This window comes from Pelodiscus sinensis, chromosome 6, assembly GCF_049634645.1.
Source record: "Pelodiscus sinensis isolate JC-2024 chromosome 6, ASM4963464v1, whole genome shotgun sequence".
Lineage (NCBI taxonomy): Eukaryota > Metazoa > Chordata > Testudines > Trionychidae > Pelodiscus > Pelodiscus sinensis.
In genome coordinates, this window is record NC_134716.1 from 31,669,318 (window position 1) to 31,690,302 (window position 20,985).

General features: G+C 40.2%; 1 protein-coding gene across 2 annotated transcripts in view; it reads right to left on the reverse strand.

The window, feature by feature from the left end:
• Nucleotides 1-20,985, reverse strand: part of DOCK8 (dedicator of cytokinesis 8) — a 148,774-nt gene that overhangs the window by 108,934 nt on the left and 18,855 nt on the right. The window contains exons 2-4 of one of the 2 annotated variants that reach the window (XM_075931670.1): nt 15,304-15,400; nt 8,700-8,875; nt 2,834-2,905 (exon numbers count right to left, since the gene is read on the reverse strand). In XM_075931670.1, coding sequence (XP_075787785.1) covers nt 2,834-2,905; nt 8,700-8,875; nt 15,304-15,400 — 345 coding nt within the window. Of the gene's footprint in view, nt 1-2,833; nt 2,906-8,699; nt 8,876-13,721; nt 15,193-15,303; nt 15,401-20,985 lie in introns of those variants that run through there. The other variant, XM_075931671.1, reaches the window with a different exon arrangement.

Sequence of the window (20,985 nt, forward strand, 5' to 3'; positions counted from 1 at the left end):
TAAACTTACAAAACAATCATTTGTAAAGGGAGTCACTGTTAGCTAGCATCCATGCTCTGTGTACTGTAGATATTCAGCGTGAAATGCACTGCCAGCTTATCCTTAGTGACTTGTGTGACAATGTGTAAATGAATCCTCCAATGCTCATGAGAATTTAGAATCCATTTCTTCAGCTCCTGTGTATCTAAAACTCCTATTAACCTTAGTGAGTCATTTGTCTTTGTATAAACAGCAGAACCATATAGAACAGAACTGGCCTTCAGGATCAGGGATGCACAGCCTGGCTGGACCCTGAGATGGGAGCCTGTACTGTAGTGACGGATGGGCCCTAGAGGCCTGAGTTAATGCTGTCTGCAGAAGCTCCACTGGCATTCCACACTCCTGAGTGTTTTGCTCTGCAACTTGAACTTCATTAGTGTTTTCTTGGGTTGGGGTTTTACTGGTGTAATCTGGAGCATTTGGGAGAAAATTGAATTCAGCCAGGTATGATCTAACTGTATGATCAGATTAATTTACCACGTGCCAAAAAGGGAGTTGCTAGCAAACAATGAACTTCAACCTGCAGACCCACAGTAGGTAGAGCACAGATCCTACCCATGATTCCCTTTAATTTTTATTTAATGCATCTCAAAGTAGCTAATAGGAGTTGAGATATTTAGCACTTCTCAGGCCTTGCTAAGGGGTTTTTAATAGGTACATCACTGACTCCGCACCTTGAATTGCACTGATCCATATAAACTGAGGAAACAGACAGCTTTGCAACTGCTCAAAGTATTATCTAAAACAAGGCAGCTGACTGACAATAGGCTAACAATCATATGACTACAGTCAGTTCTCACGGGAGAGACGATGACATAGAACTTATGCTACTAATGCTGTTTCTCTTTCAAGTCTCCAGTGGAAATTAGTTTATGTGAAAATTCTCAGTTGAGGTTAAAGAAATGACACACAGAGCACAATTTCAATCTACATTTTGCTTCCAGTAAGTACAAAATAGATCCTTAACCACGTCTATGCTGAATGAGGTAAATCCAGCAAATCTTCTTGGCTAATCCTGCTCTTGAACAAACTGAACTTGGTTTAATCTGATGATTATTTGACACGCTCCACAAGAAGCTGTTTGCAGTGCATGGACATGTTCTGGCAGCAGCGGAAGTCTACCCATAAATGACACCTCTGGCTTTAGTCCAAAAAATACATTTCAATCTGTTAAGAGATAAGAGGTACTAAAATAATCTTTGAAACCTTGTTCTTTGGTGAGCCAGCTTTAAAAGTTAAACCAGCAGGACTGATAGAATTCCTTCTCCATCTCTTCCCCCAAATCTTCAGCAATACAGGTTCAATAGCATTTTGGGAAAAGAAATATTTTAAAAATACAGACTTTAAAAAGCTCTATGGTCCGCAAAGCCTTTAAATCCAGGGAATGTCTACACTGCAGTCAGAGTTTGAATGCAACTCATGTAGACATACTTGAACCAGTTTTAGTCTAGTTGTGACTGAGCTCCTGAGCCAAAGAAGTAAAGCTATGACAGCACAATTTTAGCACGGGCTGTCTGGAATCTTGATTGGATTTTGCCCACAAAAGCTCATGATATTATATATATCACCAAAAAAACCGAATAGTCCGGTAGCAGGGCTTTTGTGGGTTATATATATATTGCAAATCGTGTAGAAATATTTAAACTAGTTTTAATTGAATTGGTTGGGTACTAGACTGGAGCAGTCTAGCTGGAAGGGCATGAGGTTTAATATTTATTAGCTCACCTAGTAATTACCAAAAAAATGAGTAGTCCTGTAGAAGGGCTTTTGTGAGTTTTATATATATATATATATATATATATATATATATATATATATATATATATATATATATATATATATATATACACACACACACACTCTACTCATTTTTCTGGTAATTACTTGGTGAGTTAATAAATATTAAACTTCATGCCCTTCTAACTAGACTGCTCCAGTCCAGTACACCCAACCAACTCAATTAAAACTAGTTTAAATATTTCTAAACAAGTTGCAGTTAGAGCCCCTGATTAATTGTCTTCTATAAACACTTATGTTTGTGTACTGTATTTACCTTTGAAGTCAATGGCAATACACGTGTCTGCTTTTTTGATCCCATCTTGCTTATGATATAAATGACATTTATCTAGAGATCTTTACGTTGATAGATCCCAAAGCAATTTGCAAACTTAAATAACATGTAAACTACAAATAGAGATTCCCTTCATCCACAAGTGAAATACAGTCCAATCATCTCAGGGGTGCAATGGAAAAACGGCACACTGCAACACCACATAACTGTTTAGGACCAGAAATGAAGAGCACCGTACCATACTGAGAGGGAAGACAGAATTTAAGTATGGTGAATGTTATTAGTCAGTTTGGGATTTGGTCAGGATTTTGTGAATGGCACCATGGGAATTTTAATGAGAAGTGATCAGGACCTGAGTTTCACATCTCCCAAAAGTGGAGTATGTGAATCTACTTAAACAGATTCACCTGGCTTGTCAATTAAACAGGAGTAGCATAATAAATACAATATTCATGTTGCACAGAAATCATTCATCACTTAATATGAAATATTTCTCTCTGCATTTGTTCTGTTATTCTGTCAAAAAACAAAGTAACAAAAGCAAGAATTTTTATTTATGGTGCATCTGCTCAAACAAAAAAAATTATGGACAAAAATAGCTGAAAATGTACTCTCATCTTCAACAATTCAAAACCCACCTTTGTGGGATTAGTTATAACAACACCTATTATGTTAAAATAAAGCAAGGTAATTTGCTGTTTCATTTGAAAATATGTAACTTACTTTCGATTCACAATTAGCCACTCCCGAATATATGCCTGAACACAATCCTTGACATGTGGATCCAATTCAACACTGGGAAAGACAATAAAAAAATACATGTTAATACTTTGAAAACACTGTCATGTCTGAGAAGGGGAAGATTTATCTGTACTGCATGTGTTGTCATGCTGGAATTTTTGTTGCTGTTCTGGTTTCAACAGAATTAACTATTTACCACTCAATATAGCTCATGAATACAAGACTACCCAAGTGTTTTATGGCAGCCATAAAATCCTGCAAAACAAAAGAAATCATCCAGGCATGAATGCTGAATCTCAGACAGGATCACAGTCACGCCATTACTACATAGTTACTTTTAGAAGGTTAGCTTGATCAATGCTGATGCAGCTATGTCTTCTTAAGCTGAATATTACATGTTATAGCTCCAGTGCAAACATACCTTAAATGTACAAACAGTAAAACTTCCTGTAACTGGTTTTAGTTTTGCAATGTAGCTAAGATCCTTTCAGTCACGTTGGCTGGTGGTTTGTCTTCCCTGCTCTCCATGCAGGACACCTCTGACTAAAGTGCTTTACGTGCTACTGTGTGTACAGCATCCCCCAGATATTCTGCCTCTTGCTCAGGCACTCTGGGATAGCGATGAAGATTTTCTCAAAGTGCGGAGACTACCCTGGTATAGGGATGTCTACATGTAGTCGACTATATGATTAACCAATAAGCCTAGGCTTACTGGTTGATCTTTTCAACTACACGCATGTCCCCCCGACCCTTGCTGCCTCTGTATCAGAGCCAGCCGGGGGGAGAGACCGGTGCTAGGGAGGGAGCCGGCTTATCAGAGGCAGCAGCAGGGGATGGGAACAGAGGAGGCTGCCACAAAGCAGCCTCTGTCTGTGGATGGCCCAAGCATCCCGCAGACAGAGGCTGCTCCACATTCCACAGAGCAGCCTCCGTCCAAGGCAAGCCTGGGCCCACTGCAGATGAAGGCTACTTCACAGCAGCAGCCCCTTTTCTGCAGGGGGTCCCAGATCCCCATGGGCAGAAGCTGCTCTGCATCCCACAGAGCAGCCTCTGTCCATGGGGAGTTGGGACCCCGCACAGACAGGGGCTGCTGCCACCCTGCGCTACTGCCTCTGTATCAAGAGGCAGCAGTGCAGGGAGCTGGTTTTTAAACTGGTTCCCCTTGCAGACCGGCTCCCCCTGCTACTCCATGCTGCTGCCTCTGATACAGAGGCAGCAGTACAGAGAGGCAAGGGAATGCCCAGGAGTGGGGCTGGAGTGCACTGGCTGCTGGCCCCACCCCCAGGGGCTATTAAATAATCATGTAGCTGCAAAGATTTCATGCAGTTACATAACTATTCAATTACCCAATATCTAACATCCCTATCCTGACAGATATGGACATCCAAACATGGCTATTTATTTATTTATGTATGTAAAATATTTTTACCCCCCTCTCTCTATTTAAAATATTCAAGGCGGCTTACAACATTTTTAAAACACAATATAAATATATGTAAAAAATTAAAATACGAAACCCCAGGAGGACATAAAACCTGCTAAGACATGTTATGTTAAAAGCTGCTGGGTGCACATAATTCAACAATGGTGAAGCTGGTTAGATGCACTTGTCTCAAACTAATTACAAAAACAGTATTATCCCTGTACTAGAGACAGGGCCTATAAGCATGAGTCTACACATTCTTCCTGTGAAAAGGGAACACTGCTACTCTTCACTAACAGTAGGGTCTATAATCTGAAAAAAAAATTTTAGCTTGATCCACAATGAAGCAGTGTAACATTTTTAATTATTTATCTAAGCAAAAGTTCCAAACATCAAAGTATTAATGACTTATAATAATAAACTCTTGTTTTGGGGCAGATTAGAAATCACAATAATATTTATCTCCTTATATGAATTATTTTAAATAAAATTATTTTTTTAAAATCACCTTCTATGCAAAATTTTATGGACTATCCCAGGATTTATATGATGTAAGAGGCACTTGGAATTGTTCTCTGACATATTTTTAAACCGTTTTTTCATGTAATTCATTATGTGTGGCAAAACTAGATATTTCTTTCTCAATGTGAAAACCAAAAGGAAAAAATATTATCCACCATGAGGGGAAAATAAGGACGAAAATATTTTAAATTCATAATAAATAAACATTGAGCAACTGCATACGAAAATGTTTAACTTGGATCAATCATATATGATTTTGAGCAGATGGTCTACATTTAAAAAAATGCTTGGGTGAGTGATTTCTAAGGAAGTGAGCCATAGCTAACAGAACTTCCACCGACAGGAATGGCAAGTGTATACTAGGATCCAAAACAGCATATTGTCCATTATATTTACTAGGCATACTTTGTGCAAAACATATCCTAATTATGTAACAGTGGCCAGAGGAGCCGACAGCTTGTGTAGGCCGCTGGGCAAGGTGAGGTGAGGCCAGCTCTGCGCTCCTGAAAGGGGGGAGGGTTTGGGCAGGAGGGACAGGGATGGGAGCAGCCAGCCCTCCATGCCATGCTCTAGGCCTCAGAGATGCATGGAGGGTGCTAGTTTTGCCCTCCCACCCCTGTCAGCGGCCTGACAGTGGTGAATAAGAGGGTCTGGAGTGTCGCACCTTTCCCCTTAACTCACTGCCTTTGCATTAGTCAGTGACTACTGCCTGGCAATAATCTAAGGGGTAGGAGTGACACCCCAGAATTCCTTTATTCACCACTGTTATAAAATTAAGGTATGTCCAGTGCCTTGTGAGAGATCATTCTAAAAGTCTTGATCCGCAAGCTAGACATTAATATCTCGGAGTGTATCCACGTTCATCATATGGGAACTTAAGAAGTTTGGCTATGTATGTGCTACTGAAACATATTGTGAGGTTCGAAAAACCTCCACAAGCAGCCCTTCAGGTACAATAATTAACAGGTCAAACAATATTAAGGGCTGATTGAGGAAATGTACACAACCACAAAGATTACCCAGGAACTGTGTACAGAGGAAACCCCTCAAAGACAGCACTACACAATGGGAACTGTTTGACCAGGTCACAGCAAAAGAGCTTTTCAGCAAGTGAAGATATAAAAGGGGGAAATAACATCATAGGGATACCTCACTCTCCCAACAACAATACAACAGAAAACACCTGAGGAAGAAACACTGAAGTGGGGGAAATGGTGGTTCCAGACTAAAGGGATTTCTAGCCTGTGTATGGAACATTGGAAACCCAAGCTGCAAAGCCAAGGCAGCTTGTATCTTAAGAATCTAACAGCCAGTTTATCACTCAGAGTGAGAATTTTCAAATTCATACTCTACATATCTAGAGTGTTGAGCTCAATTTGCACTTTCCTAGGTTATCTGCTTTGATCTGTTTGCTATCACTTATAATCCACAAGAGGTGGACCAGGTATTAAACCCATATACTGGCCAGACTGGATTAGAGCATGATATGACTGCAGCGGGGTGTGTCCGTACCTGTGTGAATGCTGGTGACATTGCATGCTGGGAGAGCTTTGCAACTTGTCCCAGCAGTATATTGGAGAGGGAACCCAGGCTGTTGCATCAGAGGGAGTGTTTCCTCTAACTTTTCCCACACATGTGAGGAATTAATTTTTTTATGTGCACCAATATGGAAGTGATGTGTGACACAACCCCTCTGTGTTGGTGCACATAACAAAATTCATGTGGTAGGAGTGGAGCTGGGGTTCAGAGTACAGGAAGCGTCTTGAGGCTGGCGCATAGCATTTGGGGTGTGAAGGTGTTAGGACTGTGGTTGGGTGTGTGGGCTTAAGGTAGGGTCAGGGATGGGGCAGAAAATTGAGGTGAGGGAGGTGTAGGTCTGGGAGAGCAGGGAGGAAGGTTTTGGAATGCAGACTTCCCCGGGGCTACAGTGGGGAGAGAGAATTCCCTCTTGCTCTCTCTCCCCACCATGGCAACTCTGGGGCTGGAGTCATGGGATAGGCACCTCTCTCCCCAGCCACACAGGTCCATGCTGGGCCTGTTTTGGGACTGGAGGAGCAGTGCATGTCCTCTGGCCATGGCAGGCCTGTCCCCCAGCCATTGCAGGTCAGGTGCCGGACTGGGTGCTGGAAAGGACACTTCTCTCTGGGCCATGAAAGGTCCGGCAGAGCTGTGTTCCCTGAGCACCTGCACAGTGCTTAATAGGGAACTGAGGTCAGAGGGCTCAGTGCTACCGCATTTCCAGGTGGTATCCCGGGGGAACCTGTCAGAATGACCACAAGGTTCTCAGAGCCACAGACTGATTAATGAGTGCCCAGCTGCAGCTGGTCTTTTTCATCTGTTTTTCTTTTCTCTCTAATCAAATTGTTTAGTCATACGCAAAGAAAGTGTGACTTTTCTAACGTTCACATTTAGCTTCTTAATACTCTTTAACAGCAAAAGCAAAACACATTAAGAATTAACCGTGTGCTTGTTCTGATACAGCCTGTTAGGCTTAAAAGAAATAGAATGGAAGTGTGTGAGCCGCTTCATGTCTTGTAAACTGTGGTCATTATTGGCCATTTAGAAGAAAATTGCATCTCTTTTCTTTCTCTCTGAAATGTTATAAAGGAGAGGAGCCCAACTAGAACTCTGAATCTAAGCAAGCCCTGAACTTGGCGGCTGGTTTTGATCCATATTCAAAACACATAAAGGGCCAATTTTATCTAAAAGGAATAAGAAACGGAAAATAAGGTCTAGGCCTGTCTTTCTCCCAACACCTACACTCAGTGTTGCTGTCTTGTTGAAGGAGGATTCACTGACCTTGACACCTTTACAGGCTGTACAGGAGACCACCAGCTGCACACTCCCCCACACTGCCTTTTGCAATGGATGGCTGCCAGGTAATGCCTGACACTTACTTCTCCTGTAGCTGCCAACAATCCCTAGCAAGCCAGAATGGATTCAACTCCTTCCTAGACACGTTCTAGGATTTAAAAAAAAAAACCTCCAGAATTATGACTGGCCCCACACAGCTGAGCCCTGTGTCACACATGGGCCAGCAAGGACACGATCTGCTCCCTCCTGATTCTGGCAAGTAGTATTATTACATCTCCCTCGAGTCCTTGCATAGCTGTTAAGCAGTGGTCTCCCCTGTCCCTTCTAACTTTACATTTTGGGCAAGCACTCATGTTTCAAAAATACTTAATCCAGCATGAGCATCTAGCATACCTGCAGTGGGCTGTTGTTCAAGACTATTGGAATGACTGCCAAAAATTCTGGGCGGGGGGAGGAGATGGGTAGGAGGCAGGCCAGGGAGAAACACAGGAAGAGGAGAAACAGTTCAGGGGAACACATTTGGACTGAATGTGGCTCCCACTTTTAGGCTCTGGTACAGATTGCTAGCCCCATGCAGTGGCAGCAGCATCTGTTCAGGCAATTATGCAAGAAGTGTGCATGTGATGTGGCTGGGGGAGTTGAATCAGGCATTTCCTACTATGAGTTTAACTAAATAAACTGACCTTCAAAAGCATCATTTTAGCTGGCTACTAGTTGATTAACTACTCTGTTAAAAACTCTACCTTGAGGAGTCAGATCATAAACTGGATGGTCAAGGGGACTTGCAGTCCTATCACAGGCATTTATAGGAGAAAACTACATAGTCTCCAAAACAAAACCCTCTTCCACAAGTTAGATCACAACCGTCATCTATGTCTTTGCATAAATGTTTTCATAGGCTTCCAGTTCCTCGAGATATTAAGGTACTTCAGTATGTGAGCAACTCTTTTGAAATCAATGGGATTATTCAATTCCATGCTTAAAGTCAGGAACGTGAACAAGTGCCCTGCTGACGTGGGAGCATCTAGCCTACACATGGCTTTTCAGTCCCTTTTTAATCACACACTCTTTCAAAAAAGCTCTCCTTACCCTTCTTCAGGCAAGGAAGGCTGCAAAGTCCTGCATTCTTTTGGAGTAAAGACGATGTCCAAATCATCTTCAGGAAAGTCACCAAGTTCTTGCACGGTTTCTGAGTCTAAGTTGTTCAGCTGTGTCATCAGGAAACTTTCAAAATCCACTGGCTCCACTGCTTCATAAAACTGAGGCTGAAGAGAACAAATAGAACAGGTGTTTTACAGCAAGGTGGGCATTTCAAAGAAATAACTCTAGCTTACTGCCGCTGCTAAACCCAAAAAACTCTATTCCTTTTGTGGGGTGCTAGCAAAATTCTTCTGAGAAGAAAATGATTAGCGAAGGAGCTGTTTTAAAATGGAAGAGGTAGAAGAGAAAAGAGTTAATTAGAAAAGTAAAACACAGTAAGTTTGGGCCAGATTTGCAGCTCAGAACATTCACTGACTGGTGGAAGTGAGGGCTGGTTCAAGCATATCTGAGTCCCCTAAAAGCCAATCCATTTGGGCTGCTACTCCATTTAATAATTCAGTCTCCCAGTTCAGGCTGATCTTTATACTTGTGGGAATGGGTGCAGAAGCAGAGACAGATAGGAATGGAAAGGGCCCAATGAGGAAGGGTCAGCAAGCAGGCAGCAGCCAAAGGGTACCTAACATCCTCAGTGAAAGGCAACAGAAATATTCAGATCATGGTGGCTGAGTCCCTAATGTAGGAGCCACAGCTAAGGCAGGTACTGAAGATCCTGACATCCAATACAAACAGTCCGGGCCAAAATAATCAAAATATTTCACTATTTGGATTCCTGCCAGACATACTTCAATCCTAATTGTCAGAGTTGCTGAGTGCTCTCAATTCCAAATTAAATCCATGGAACCCCCAATACAATTACTATCAAAATCTAAAACCAGGGTTGTTTTCCTAGCCCCTGGCTAGGACAGATGACTTATTTTGATGATATTTTCCAATAATTATCAAAGGAACTCTTTAGAAATACATATAACTGCTGTTGCCATTATCACAAACCTCTAGCATCTGCCACCTCTGCAGTAAGTTGCGCTGTGTAACTTTAATAAAGCCAAACGATGTTTAGTCACACCTAATTAGCCATTCTTAAATGGAACATCCTCTTGAGAGCAAAGTTCAAAACATATAAACTCTTCCAATAGACCTACTATCAAATTGGTTGGTTCTTTTTCCTTGCATAGTCACAACAATAGTGTCAGAATTTCCTACTGCTGAATGGAAAAAAATATGAAACAGCAACTTAGAACTATGCTTCTTTTATATAAATATACAAGGTATTACATATGTAGAAGATACTGTTATTTCTTGTTTTTCACTGTGTAACTAATAAAAAATAGACAGCTTGTCTGAAGACAATGAAACACCTGTCCAGTCACATTCACGGATTATCTATCTCCTATTATAGGTCTTCATTTAAGTAATGAAGTGGTATAAAAGTATATAATATAATGAAGTCTTCATTATAAGTAGTGAAGTGGTATAAAAGTCTCAGTTTAAGATAATCTATCTTTTGTTCTCTGGGAGCGCTGAGGAAGTACATGAAAAACTAAGTACAGTGTGAGCCATGAAAGATAATTACAAGATTAGAATAACTAAATGTACCAATGTACAGTGGAGTATGTTTATCAAATCAGCCTGTTAAACTAGCCTTGACTGTCAAGAACAAGGACTCTGTCATGACAGTAGTCCAAATATTGCAAAAGGCTGTTTCCTGAAAGTACCAAAAATAAATGGTATAAGCATAGATCATAGTCCATGTGTACTGTCCTATAGCTGGAGATTACAAACAATATTCAGCAATTAACAAAAATAAGACATCTGATCTTTCTTATACCATTTATTTCAATATTTGGTTGATACTACTAACCACTCCCTATGAATCATAGAATATGTCTAGACTACATACCTCTGCCGACAGAGGCATGTAAAATAGGCTACCCGACATAGTCAGTGAAGCAGGGATTTAAATATCCCCGGCTTCATTAAAATAAAAATGGCCGCTGCGCTGTGCCGGCTCAGCTGATCGTCGGCACAGCGCGCGACTCAAGACGTGGATCGGTCCACAAGAGAAGCCTTTGTCGACCGCTCTCTTATGCCTCATAAAATGAGGTTTACAGGAGTGGTCGACAAAGGCTTCCCCTGTCCACCAATCCGCATCTTGACTCGCACGCTGTGCCGACGATCAGCTGAGCTGGCACAGTATGGCGGCCATTTTTATTTTAATGAAGCCGGGGATATTTAAATCCGTGCTTCACTGACTATGTTGGGTAGCTTATTGTATGTGCCTCTGTTGATAGAGGCATGTAGTCTAGACATACCCATAGAGTTGGATGAGATCTCAGGAGGTCATCAAGTCCAGTCTTCTGCGCAAGGCAGGACCAATCCTATTCTGTTTGCATTTCAAGGTTCTTCCATACAAATAAAAACTATGGACCAAATCCTGAAGTCCTTATTCAGGCAAAACTCTCACTGAAGGCAACAAGCATTTCAAAAGTATATGAACTGAGTAAAACATAAGAACTTCAGGTTTTGGGCAAACAGGTTTTTTATTTTGTTTTATTTTGTTTTTTACAAGCTTGGATTCAGATTGGATTCAGCTTTGTAAAAAAAAAAAGAGGGGCCCTCTTATAGAAATTAGGATATAGGTATTTTACATTTCAGTGAGTGAAAGTTTTTATAAATTCTTGCTTTGTGCTATTTGCATCTTGTTAGATACTATTCTATCCTTTCCTTTTCTACATCAGTTATGTTCCACTTTTAGGAACTTGAGGGTATTTTCAGTAGCAAGTGTTTGCATCTATAGCAAGTGCATCATAAAAACATCATTCTCCAGTACATCCAATACAGTACTAGGATGGAAAATTCCCAGTATGCAGACTGTCAGAAATGTTCAGGGTACTAATCTGATTTTACTTACTGTATGTGTTGTCAGTGTTATATGGACAAGTACATCTACTGAACACAAATCACATGTACAAAGTTGGCACTGGGCATTTGATGGTGCTTTCCATGTGTGCAGAAATCCACACCTACAGGATTGTCAAATCCTTTTACTGGCCTGTTTGAAATTGCTCTTTAAAGACCACAGAGCTATCTGATGTGAAACTACCTTCAGCAAGACTAATATGGATTTGACCTTGTTCTTTGGATTGCTATTATCGAAGTACCCATCTCTCCCAATTGTCTTCCCATTGCTAGCTTGCTGTGCTAATCCAATTCTTTAAAAGGGACAATATATTGTAAACAAATGGATTTTTGGAAAACACTAGCTATAATGCATGAAATCCTGGCCTCAGTGAAGCAAATAACAAAAAGTCCCATTAACTTCAATGGGGCCAGAATTTCAACCAATATCTCTAACTCCTCTGTAATCAATATACCACTACCATTCTATATCCTCTGTAGTCAATATCACTGGCTCCATAGATTGAGGAATTTTGTCTCAGTAGAAAAGTAGGAACACAGACTGATGCTCAATGGTTACTAAGTTCAGGCAGTCTTTGGCATTGCAGTCAAAATATCCTCACATATGCTCAAAATCCTTTAGAACAATTACTAGGTAAAGCATTAGTAATTGCAATTAACTCAAGCAATTAACTCAAAATGAACTAAATTTTAAAAATGCATCGTGATTAATCACTGTTTTAAGCATACTGGTAAACAATAATAGAATATCAATTCAAATTTATTATGCTTATTACTAACACTTGCATTGCTTACTTGGCTCTTAGAAGACATGTAGTGGTAAATTAGAGTTAACAGCACAGAAAATTGAGAGCCAGGACTGGTGACTGTAAACAAACTTTATGAGACCACAAGAAACCTGGCTACACCCATGATAAGTGAACACCCGGCTAACTAAAATCATGTTGGACCACAGATGTTGCTGGACCAGAGAGTGCCCGAGAGTGAGGTTCAACCTGTACTACTGTAGCACAATCTCTTTGTCATGAAAGTGTAATTTATAAATGTAGATTTGTTTTTTATGTAAAACTGCACTCAAACAAAGCAATGTAAAACGTTAGAGTCTTCAAGTTGACTCAGTCCTAATTCTTGTTCAGTCAGTTGCTAAGATCATAAACAACTCTGTTTACATTTGTTTACATTTACAGAAGATAATGTTGCCAGCTTCTTATTCACAATGTCACCCGAAAGTGAAATCAGCACGGCATGACACTGTGGTAGCCAGTGTTGTAAGACATTTATGTAGCAGATATGATAAAGATTCAAATATCTCTTCACTTTTCAACTTGTAGACTGCACTCTCTTTTTGTTTGTTTTTTTACAATACAAATACTTGTAATCAAAATATAAAGTGAGCACTCTGTTTTCTAGTTGGTGTTGTAACTGAAGTCAATATATTTGAAAAATATGGATAATAAACTTAAATTTGTTTCTATTATTGTTTAGCAGTGCAACAAAAACTCCAATTAACGATGATTATTTTTTTAAATCTCATGATTAATTTTGAATCATTTGCCATCATTACTAATAAGGCATATACCAGCAGACATCTGGTAAAATGTTCCATAGTTTACAAAAGATTGAAAACAAATGAGGCAAAGTGATTTAAAATGCATATAAGTATATCTATACTGATTTTTTTGCTTGAAAACAGTGTTTTGAAAACCAAATGATGTTGCTTATTGAAATCCAGTTTTAAAATCAACCATTATATTTACTTTCCAACATTACACCAGCCACTTTCATCAACCAAATCAATCATATTTTATTTTGCTTCTAACTTATCTAGTTTAGGTGGCAATAATAACCTTGGTCATTTGAATTGTGTGTACATTTTCCAGATAAGAATTTCAAAAAGGGGTGACAGAATAAAACTAAATAGAGATTTTATGTAATAGACTAACAGAAAAAATGCACATTTTCAAATGAGTCCTCATTGCATCTTATGATACATTATTGTACTCACCCTCCAAACACACACACTACACATGCTATGCAATGAAGAGCAATTTAATCATCCCACAGAAATAGCTCTAAATCAGACAGCAGACGTACCTTTTTAGATGATGGATGAAAGGCATGTAAGTTGTGACAGCTCACAAAATGGTGGCTACAGGAAGTCAAATTTAGTGTTACCAAATTTCCTAACAGCAGAAGCAGGTTGCTGACAGCAATAGAAGAAAGAAAACCCTGCCTCACCACGGCATTCAAATTGAGGAAGCGAGTAAAAATGCTAGTGGTTAGCCGTGACACACAGGAAGTGAATGCTTGCAGTATTTCCAGTTTTCTCAATTGCTGGGGCACAAATACTCTGCCTCCTGCTACAGCCACTCGGAAAAGGGTCAGATTTTCATTTCTGTTTTATTAGACAGCATCGGATATTCCCAAATATCCCCTGCTGTTGATGGGCCTTCAAAAAGATCTTAAAGGGAATATGTTTCCTCTTGTTACAATAAACAGGGGCTAGATTCCTCCCTATGTGACCTCTAGCAGGTTGGAGAGGATGTTGAGGGAGCACCTTACACAAGCAGAACGAGCCCAGTGACTTTCAAGCAGGGCACACCTACACACCCACTGCACCATCTGGGAAAAGGGCTTGGCATACTACCCTTTACCTGTCCAAGTAGCTCTACTGACTGACATGAAAGAGAGGAAGGAGCTAGCATCCTTCTCCCCATTCAAGCACCTAGCACACTTTTGGGTAGCAAGGATCACACTGCCCATCAAGATTCTGGATAGTCCCTGCTTAGGACCAGGAGGTAAGATACCTTTTTACCTCCAGCCCTGAGCCCCACTGTGGACAGCTGACTAGAATCTGGCCATTCAGTTGTTAGCACCTGTAGGAAGAAGACAGATCTGGAGGGCATTCTCTTGTTACATATTTGGCATTGAAGATCTTCCCTGAAAAGGCTCTAACATGGAATAATATAAAGCTAAACATCCAGTCACTTCTCTTTACTCTCTATGGCTAATTACTCGACACCTAAGCTAGAGTACTTCCTATTCCTCAGTACAACCAAAACATAAGCGAATCCAGTGCTGTCAGTTAACCTTCACTAGGTGAAATGCTGCTGTTTGGCAATAAATACAAGGAAATGGCCATCTGTCCACAGACTCATAAGAAGAAAAAAAGCACTGAAGTATGTTGACAAAATTTGTTACTTAACTAACGTACAGTCCTGTTTCCAACATTGGTCAGTGCCAAATGCTTCATGCTAGGAAGGTGGGGAACCGTGCACTGAGCTATAGCACACCTGGGTCACGTCATGCACTTTTTTATTCTATGCACAAAGCCATCTTTGCAGCGCACCATGGGCCAGCACCCAGTATATGCACCTCTATTCCTATACAGCCTTACAGGGCAGGGTTCAAAAGATTCCAGCAAAAGGCCATAATCTGCAACATCATTTATTTACTTTGATTGATGTTAACCTATCTCAGGCCCTTGGCACCACTGACAATCATTTCACATGTGCCATTGCCTCAATGCATATTGCAGTAATTTTCTTACAGCCTCATGCAAAGGACAGGAAAAAGCATGATCACCCCCCTAAAAGGGTTCAGTTAACTCAGTCTAAAAACATAAATCAATATAGATGTAAATACTATACATAAAAAACCTAAATTCAGTACTTACCAGCTGAATAGAGCCAGAGCCACTTATACTTCGTTGACAAAACTGTCCAAGGCTTGGTTGGAGGGTAAACTGTTTCCTTATCTCAGCTGATGAGTGCCTTTTATTAAAACAGAGAAACTTAAATGTAATGCACTAGCGATCCACAATTAAAAACCAACCGACAACTAATGTTAAGGGCACAGTGGTTAATTTCAGCTCTATATTTATGAATATCTGAAGTACAAATAAGATAATCAAATATTATTCCTAGAATTTAAGCAGTTTAATGATCTACTGTAATGTTTGGAAGCATATTTTGATCATTCCCTGCTTTCCTCTTGCTTTGTAGCAAGTGTTAGCCTTCACTGACTTGTTCATAAAACATCCTATATTCTCAGGATCCTGTTCAATTTCCCATCAACACATACAGTATTTTCTAAGCTAAATTCTTGGATTTGAGAAATTAAATATAAACCCATATAATAATTCGACTCTAAATCAAGTGAATTTGGAACATGAGTAGCAATACGTATTTGCAGTCTGTAAATTCAGTCCAGCAAAGAAACTACTGCAGAGCAAGAGAACAGAGAGGAACCATCAAAGAGGGAAAACATTTTTAATAAACTAGACACAGACCTGCCCAAAAAAACCCACTGGTCAAACAACAAAATCCTATACTCAGTAACACAGCATGCTGTCATTAGTGCCCCAGAAACAAAAACACTAGTCTAGAACTCTGTAGTATTGATAAGAGTATCAGTCGAACCTGTAAGAGTGAGATCTTCAAAAACACTCTCTATTTCAATGTGAGCAGAGACAGGTCAATGCCAACCAAGCACTTTGAAAAATCTCAAAATGATTGCTAGTACAGTCATCCAATTAAATCCACTGAATTAATAAATCCACTAATCAAACTGACTGTATTGCCTTCTTTTCATAACTTTCTGGTAAATACTCTATGGAGCTCAGGAAATAAACACCACATAATAATGATTGAGCAATGTCTTGTTTTTGTTTTGAAGCTGGTTATTTACAGATTTCAACATAGGCAACATGGGGAAAGATTCTCAAAGGTGCACAGAGCAATTACATGCCTAACTCCCACTGAAAATCAATGGGAGTTAGGCACTTACTTGCCATCTGCATTTTTGAAAATCTCCTCCACAATAACTTCAATTGTTATAAAACAAATATTGTGATATTACCATTATCTAGAAAGGGTGCGATGTTTATCAGGATCTTTAAACAAATCCAGGGTGTCAAATGGGAAAAGCAGAATATTGGGAGTCCATGAGTCTACTCCAAATGAAATCAGGAGGAGCTGCAAGTGCATAGCCCCTTCGAAAATGACGCCCTTAATCACCACATTCATCCCTACTGTAATTCTTCTGAAGCTAAAGGTAGTTCATCAGTGATGAACCGGATTCTCACTGTCTCAATTTACATTCTCTTTAGAGTTTTGTGCTGCCACCATCTCTAGAGCATCTGAGCCTCTTCCAAGTTGAACAGCTTGGCAATAGAATAGCCCCCAGTGGACTTCATTCAGGTTCAGGTTCTTCTCCTCTTTCCAGTTATAAAAGGCTTTTCTTGGGGTAGGGATATGTTTGTGTGTTAAAGGAGGGTCTGACTTTACTTTAAACAGCATAATTGCTTTGGACCAGATTTCAAGTTTAAAGGAAATTATGGAGTCCAGTTTCCCAGTGGAGGAGAATGAGAAGAATTCTGTGATACATGGGACAACCTGCATGGGGTTAGGGAAACATTATGATGAAGTGACTCTCTTCTCCCCAGCATTCCTTTTTCCAATGCTAGTGAGCATTTTTAGGTCCTTCAGCCATCAGATAATCAGGTTTATCAGACCCAATATCATGGCACTACCTTGTTCAACCTGCACCTTCTCCTCCCTCTTCTCCAGTCCCCAGCTTCCTGTGAAGCAATTGATCATTCAGGGCCCTTGTCAAATGTGACTAAGACTTTTCTTGGCTCTAAAAGCAGCAACCTTTGCAGCCACTGCAAAAGCAGCCCTGAAAAGCCAAAATACTGCTAAGGAGCAGGAAGAAGAGACATCTCGGAAAAAAAACCATGTTCTTATTAAGTATTGGCACCACAAGGCTGTAAAGCCACAAGAACAGGAAGAAGAACCATCACAGAAAAAAAACTGTTCTTACTCAGTATTGGCACCACTAGGTTTTGACAAGCCAAAATGTGGAGGGATTCTTAAAGCTGAAACAGAAAATTTCTTAAAGAGAAATAGGTACTGTATTTTAAAAACATCAGTGAGAAGGCACGTGGGGGAAACCCGTGGTTTTCCTGTCTCTGGTGTGTTTAAGCTATTGTAGAGGACTTTTAAAAAGAGAACAAGAACTGTATACTAAATCGATTTTCTTCCAGTTCATCTCCCACCACAAGTAACTTCGGATCATGTGACTGTCACAACATGAAATAATTCTGAACACAGGATTTTTCTTTGAAGGGAATGGGCCAGATTCTTCCCTGTGAAGCATACTATATGAGTTTCATTGATATTAATTGAAGTTGCCGCAGCATTCATCTGCTGGTCGACTATGGCTAAATGTTTCACCAAACCAGATGCCACTCTAGATGAGAGGATAACATGGCTCTATATTATGCTGCTGTGGGGTGGTGGGTCCCTAGAACAAAGTATTGTTCTGTGCTCCAAAAGGGAAAAGAGGCACACAGGCCTGCACCCCAACTCACCATCTGCTGTAAGCAGATGCAACTCCATAGCTTTCAAAGGAACTATGTGTAACCTACACACCTAAAGTGAACCACACTGGGGCTATGTCTACAGTGCAGAGTTTTTGCGCAAAACCAGCCATTTTTATGCAAAAACTCGTGGAGCATCCACACTACAAGCGCATTTTTGCGCAAGAAAAAGTACACAAAAAGGCATGAGTGGATGGACAACAGGGGTTTCTTGTGAAAGAAACCTCTATCAGAAAAAGCACAGGTGCTCTAATGGCTATTCTGTAAATGGCAATCAGAGCTTTCTTGCGCAAGAGCATCCATGGCAGTGTGGACGCTCTCTTGCGCAAAAAGTTCTTGCACAAGTGGCTGCAGTGTAGATGTAGGTGTCTGGGTTACATATGCTCCTTACAAGAGGCAATGAATTTGACCTCACCTATTTTTCAATATCTGACCGAAGAAATAAGTTTGAAAAGGAACACCACAATACTGAAGATAAAATTGCTTACATTTATGGGATGTTGAATAAGTAAAGTTCAGTTCAATTTAATAAATTTTAGATACTGATGTAGTATTTCTCATGTTTCATTTACTAAGTTAGCTGTATCTACTAAATTTAAAATATTGTGCACTAGGATAAAGGTACTAGATGGTAAAAATCGTGTTTTTGCAAACAAACTCTCTTCACTAGCTAGATTTACAAAGACACTCACTGAAAACAAGGGGCAAATATGACCCTTCGATATACACAAATTCAGTTCCATTGGGCCCTGTACATGTGGTCCACGTGTTGAACCATTTCCAGGACCGCTTGCAGCCTCTAAGCATTTCTAAAATCAGAACTGAAGTCCAAACATACAGATATGTCAGTATCAATGCAGTGCTCTTACTTGTTTTTTGTAGTACTCAGTGAGACAACTGAGTGTAGAGAAAATGTCATATGGCTTGATTCTGCTGTCACTAAATTCAGTGGTGAAATTCCCCTTGTGTTTGGATTCCATGTAGCATTCTTTGGTAGGCACAACCCACAAGGAAAAAGGAGGGCGGGAGAAGAAAAGGTAGCCTTATGCCACCTTTTGGCCTCCCACATGTGAGGCTGCCCTTAGGGGGCTGGAGCAGTCCCCCCTCCTAAAGCAGGTGAATTTTCCCAGGGACACTTTGATGGCTAAGTAGGTATATGCAATTGTACCGCAGTTTTTCCAAACAGCTCCATATAGTTGTGACGTGATAGTTTCCCTTCTTCCCCCCTCCCAACTCCTCTTCTAAACAAAATGTACAGTTTGTATAATACTCCTAAACCAGTATGGCAACCATGGTTACAGACAGAAGGGTACTAAAGTGGAATTAAACTTAGGGACCAAATTCAGAGAGTTCTGCCAGTGCAGAGTTCATTGCAGGATGAGGACACCAGAGACAGAACATTAATTAGGTTAGTGATTAAGCTTCCAGTTATGATTTTCTATAAAAACACAATCACATTGAGTTATGCTTAATTTTATGTTAAACCTTTGTTAGTTTGAGGAATGGGCCTGCTGGTCTAAAAGGCTACGTCTAGTCTGCAAGCCTCCTTCAAAAGAGGCTTCTTTGAAAGATACTTTCGAAAAAGCTTCTTTCGAAAAAGAGCATCTAGACTGTAACCAGTACTTTCGAAAAAGCAGGCCGCTTTTTCAAAAGAGAGCATCCAGGCAGTCTGGATGCTCTCTTTTGAAAAAGCACAGTTTGCATTACATAGCGCCTTTTTTCGAAAGAGCACTTTCAAAAAAAGGCATTCTTCCTCGTAAAACGAGGTTTTCCATGGTCTAAAAAACTGCCGTGTTCTTTCGATTTACTTTCAAAAGAACGCGGCAGCAGTCTAGACACGGGAAGTTTTTCAAGAAAAGGCCACTTATTTTTCCGAAAAAAACCTGTAGTCTAGACACACCCAAAGTGACAAAGCAAAACATTTACTACAATAATTCTTCTGTGCCTTTATTCTCAGGTTTAAAAGTTCTCTGGGTGCAACAAACAACACAAAAAATCTGCTAGAGAAATAAGTAAACAGAAAAATAAACAAACCACAACAGGTCAGATTCCAACCCAGCTGTTTAGCTCCCAAGCACAGAAATTATCTCGGAGATTCTTTCTCCTTCATACTACCGATGAAAGGATCAGAGTTCCCGTGTTTTCCTCTAAATTTCTAATTTAGTCTCCAGGTAGCACAGCTGTGCTTCATTACCTCATTCTTGACAGATGTGGTTGAGCTGGACTAGCAGTTAATTCTTTGTGTGCTTGGGTAGGGCCTCTGCACCCTGTAATGGGCTGATTGAGGGTCTATCAAGGTAAGAAACACCCTGCTTCATAAGGGAACAAAAATTCCAGACTGGACAACTGAATGTTAAGTTCCGGACAGTCATGAAGCATCTTCCCAAAGTCAGAATAGGGTGCATCAGAATGTGCAGAAATGTATGTTGAACTCTGGGGCAGAACATCATCCTCAACTTTATGTTATCGGCTAGTTGGTAGGAAACTTGGACAGGAGGCCAATTTTCATTTACATCCCTGGTTAGACATGCCAGTCATTCAAAGCACACAGGATTTTTAAGCCCTTGTGTTTAGCTACCTGGCCTTCACGGAGAGGAACACAACATATTCACAAATTAATTTTAAAATTAACCATGTCTGGCAGTGGGGAGGAAAGGACAACCATATTTCCCTGACACATAAACAAATTGAAGACTCAGGATTCGGTCACCTTGGTCCCTGTGCTTGTGTTTTTTTAAAATCATGGTCTGTGGATCAAGTACAAAGGATATTGGGTTATATAAGAGATTTGATTGTGCATGCACTGCTAGCTAGTTGGCTTCTGTGTTTAAGGTATTAAATGTATAGAAAGACATTTTACTTTGCCTCCCGATCTTGTTATTACTTGCTGGGTGTAGAGGGGAGAAAACAGCCAAGGAATGCATTTAATGTATTTACATTTCAGCTATAATTTTCATGTGACCAGTTCCTGGAAAA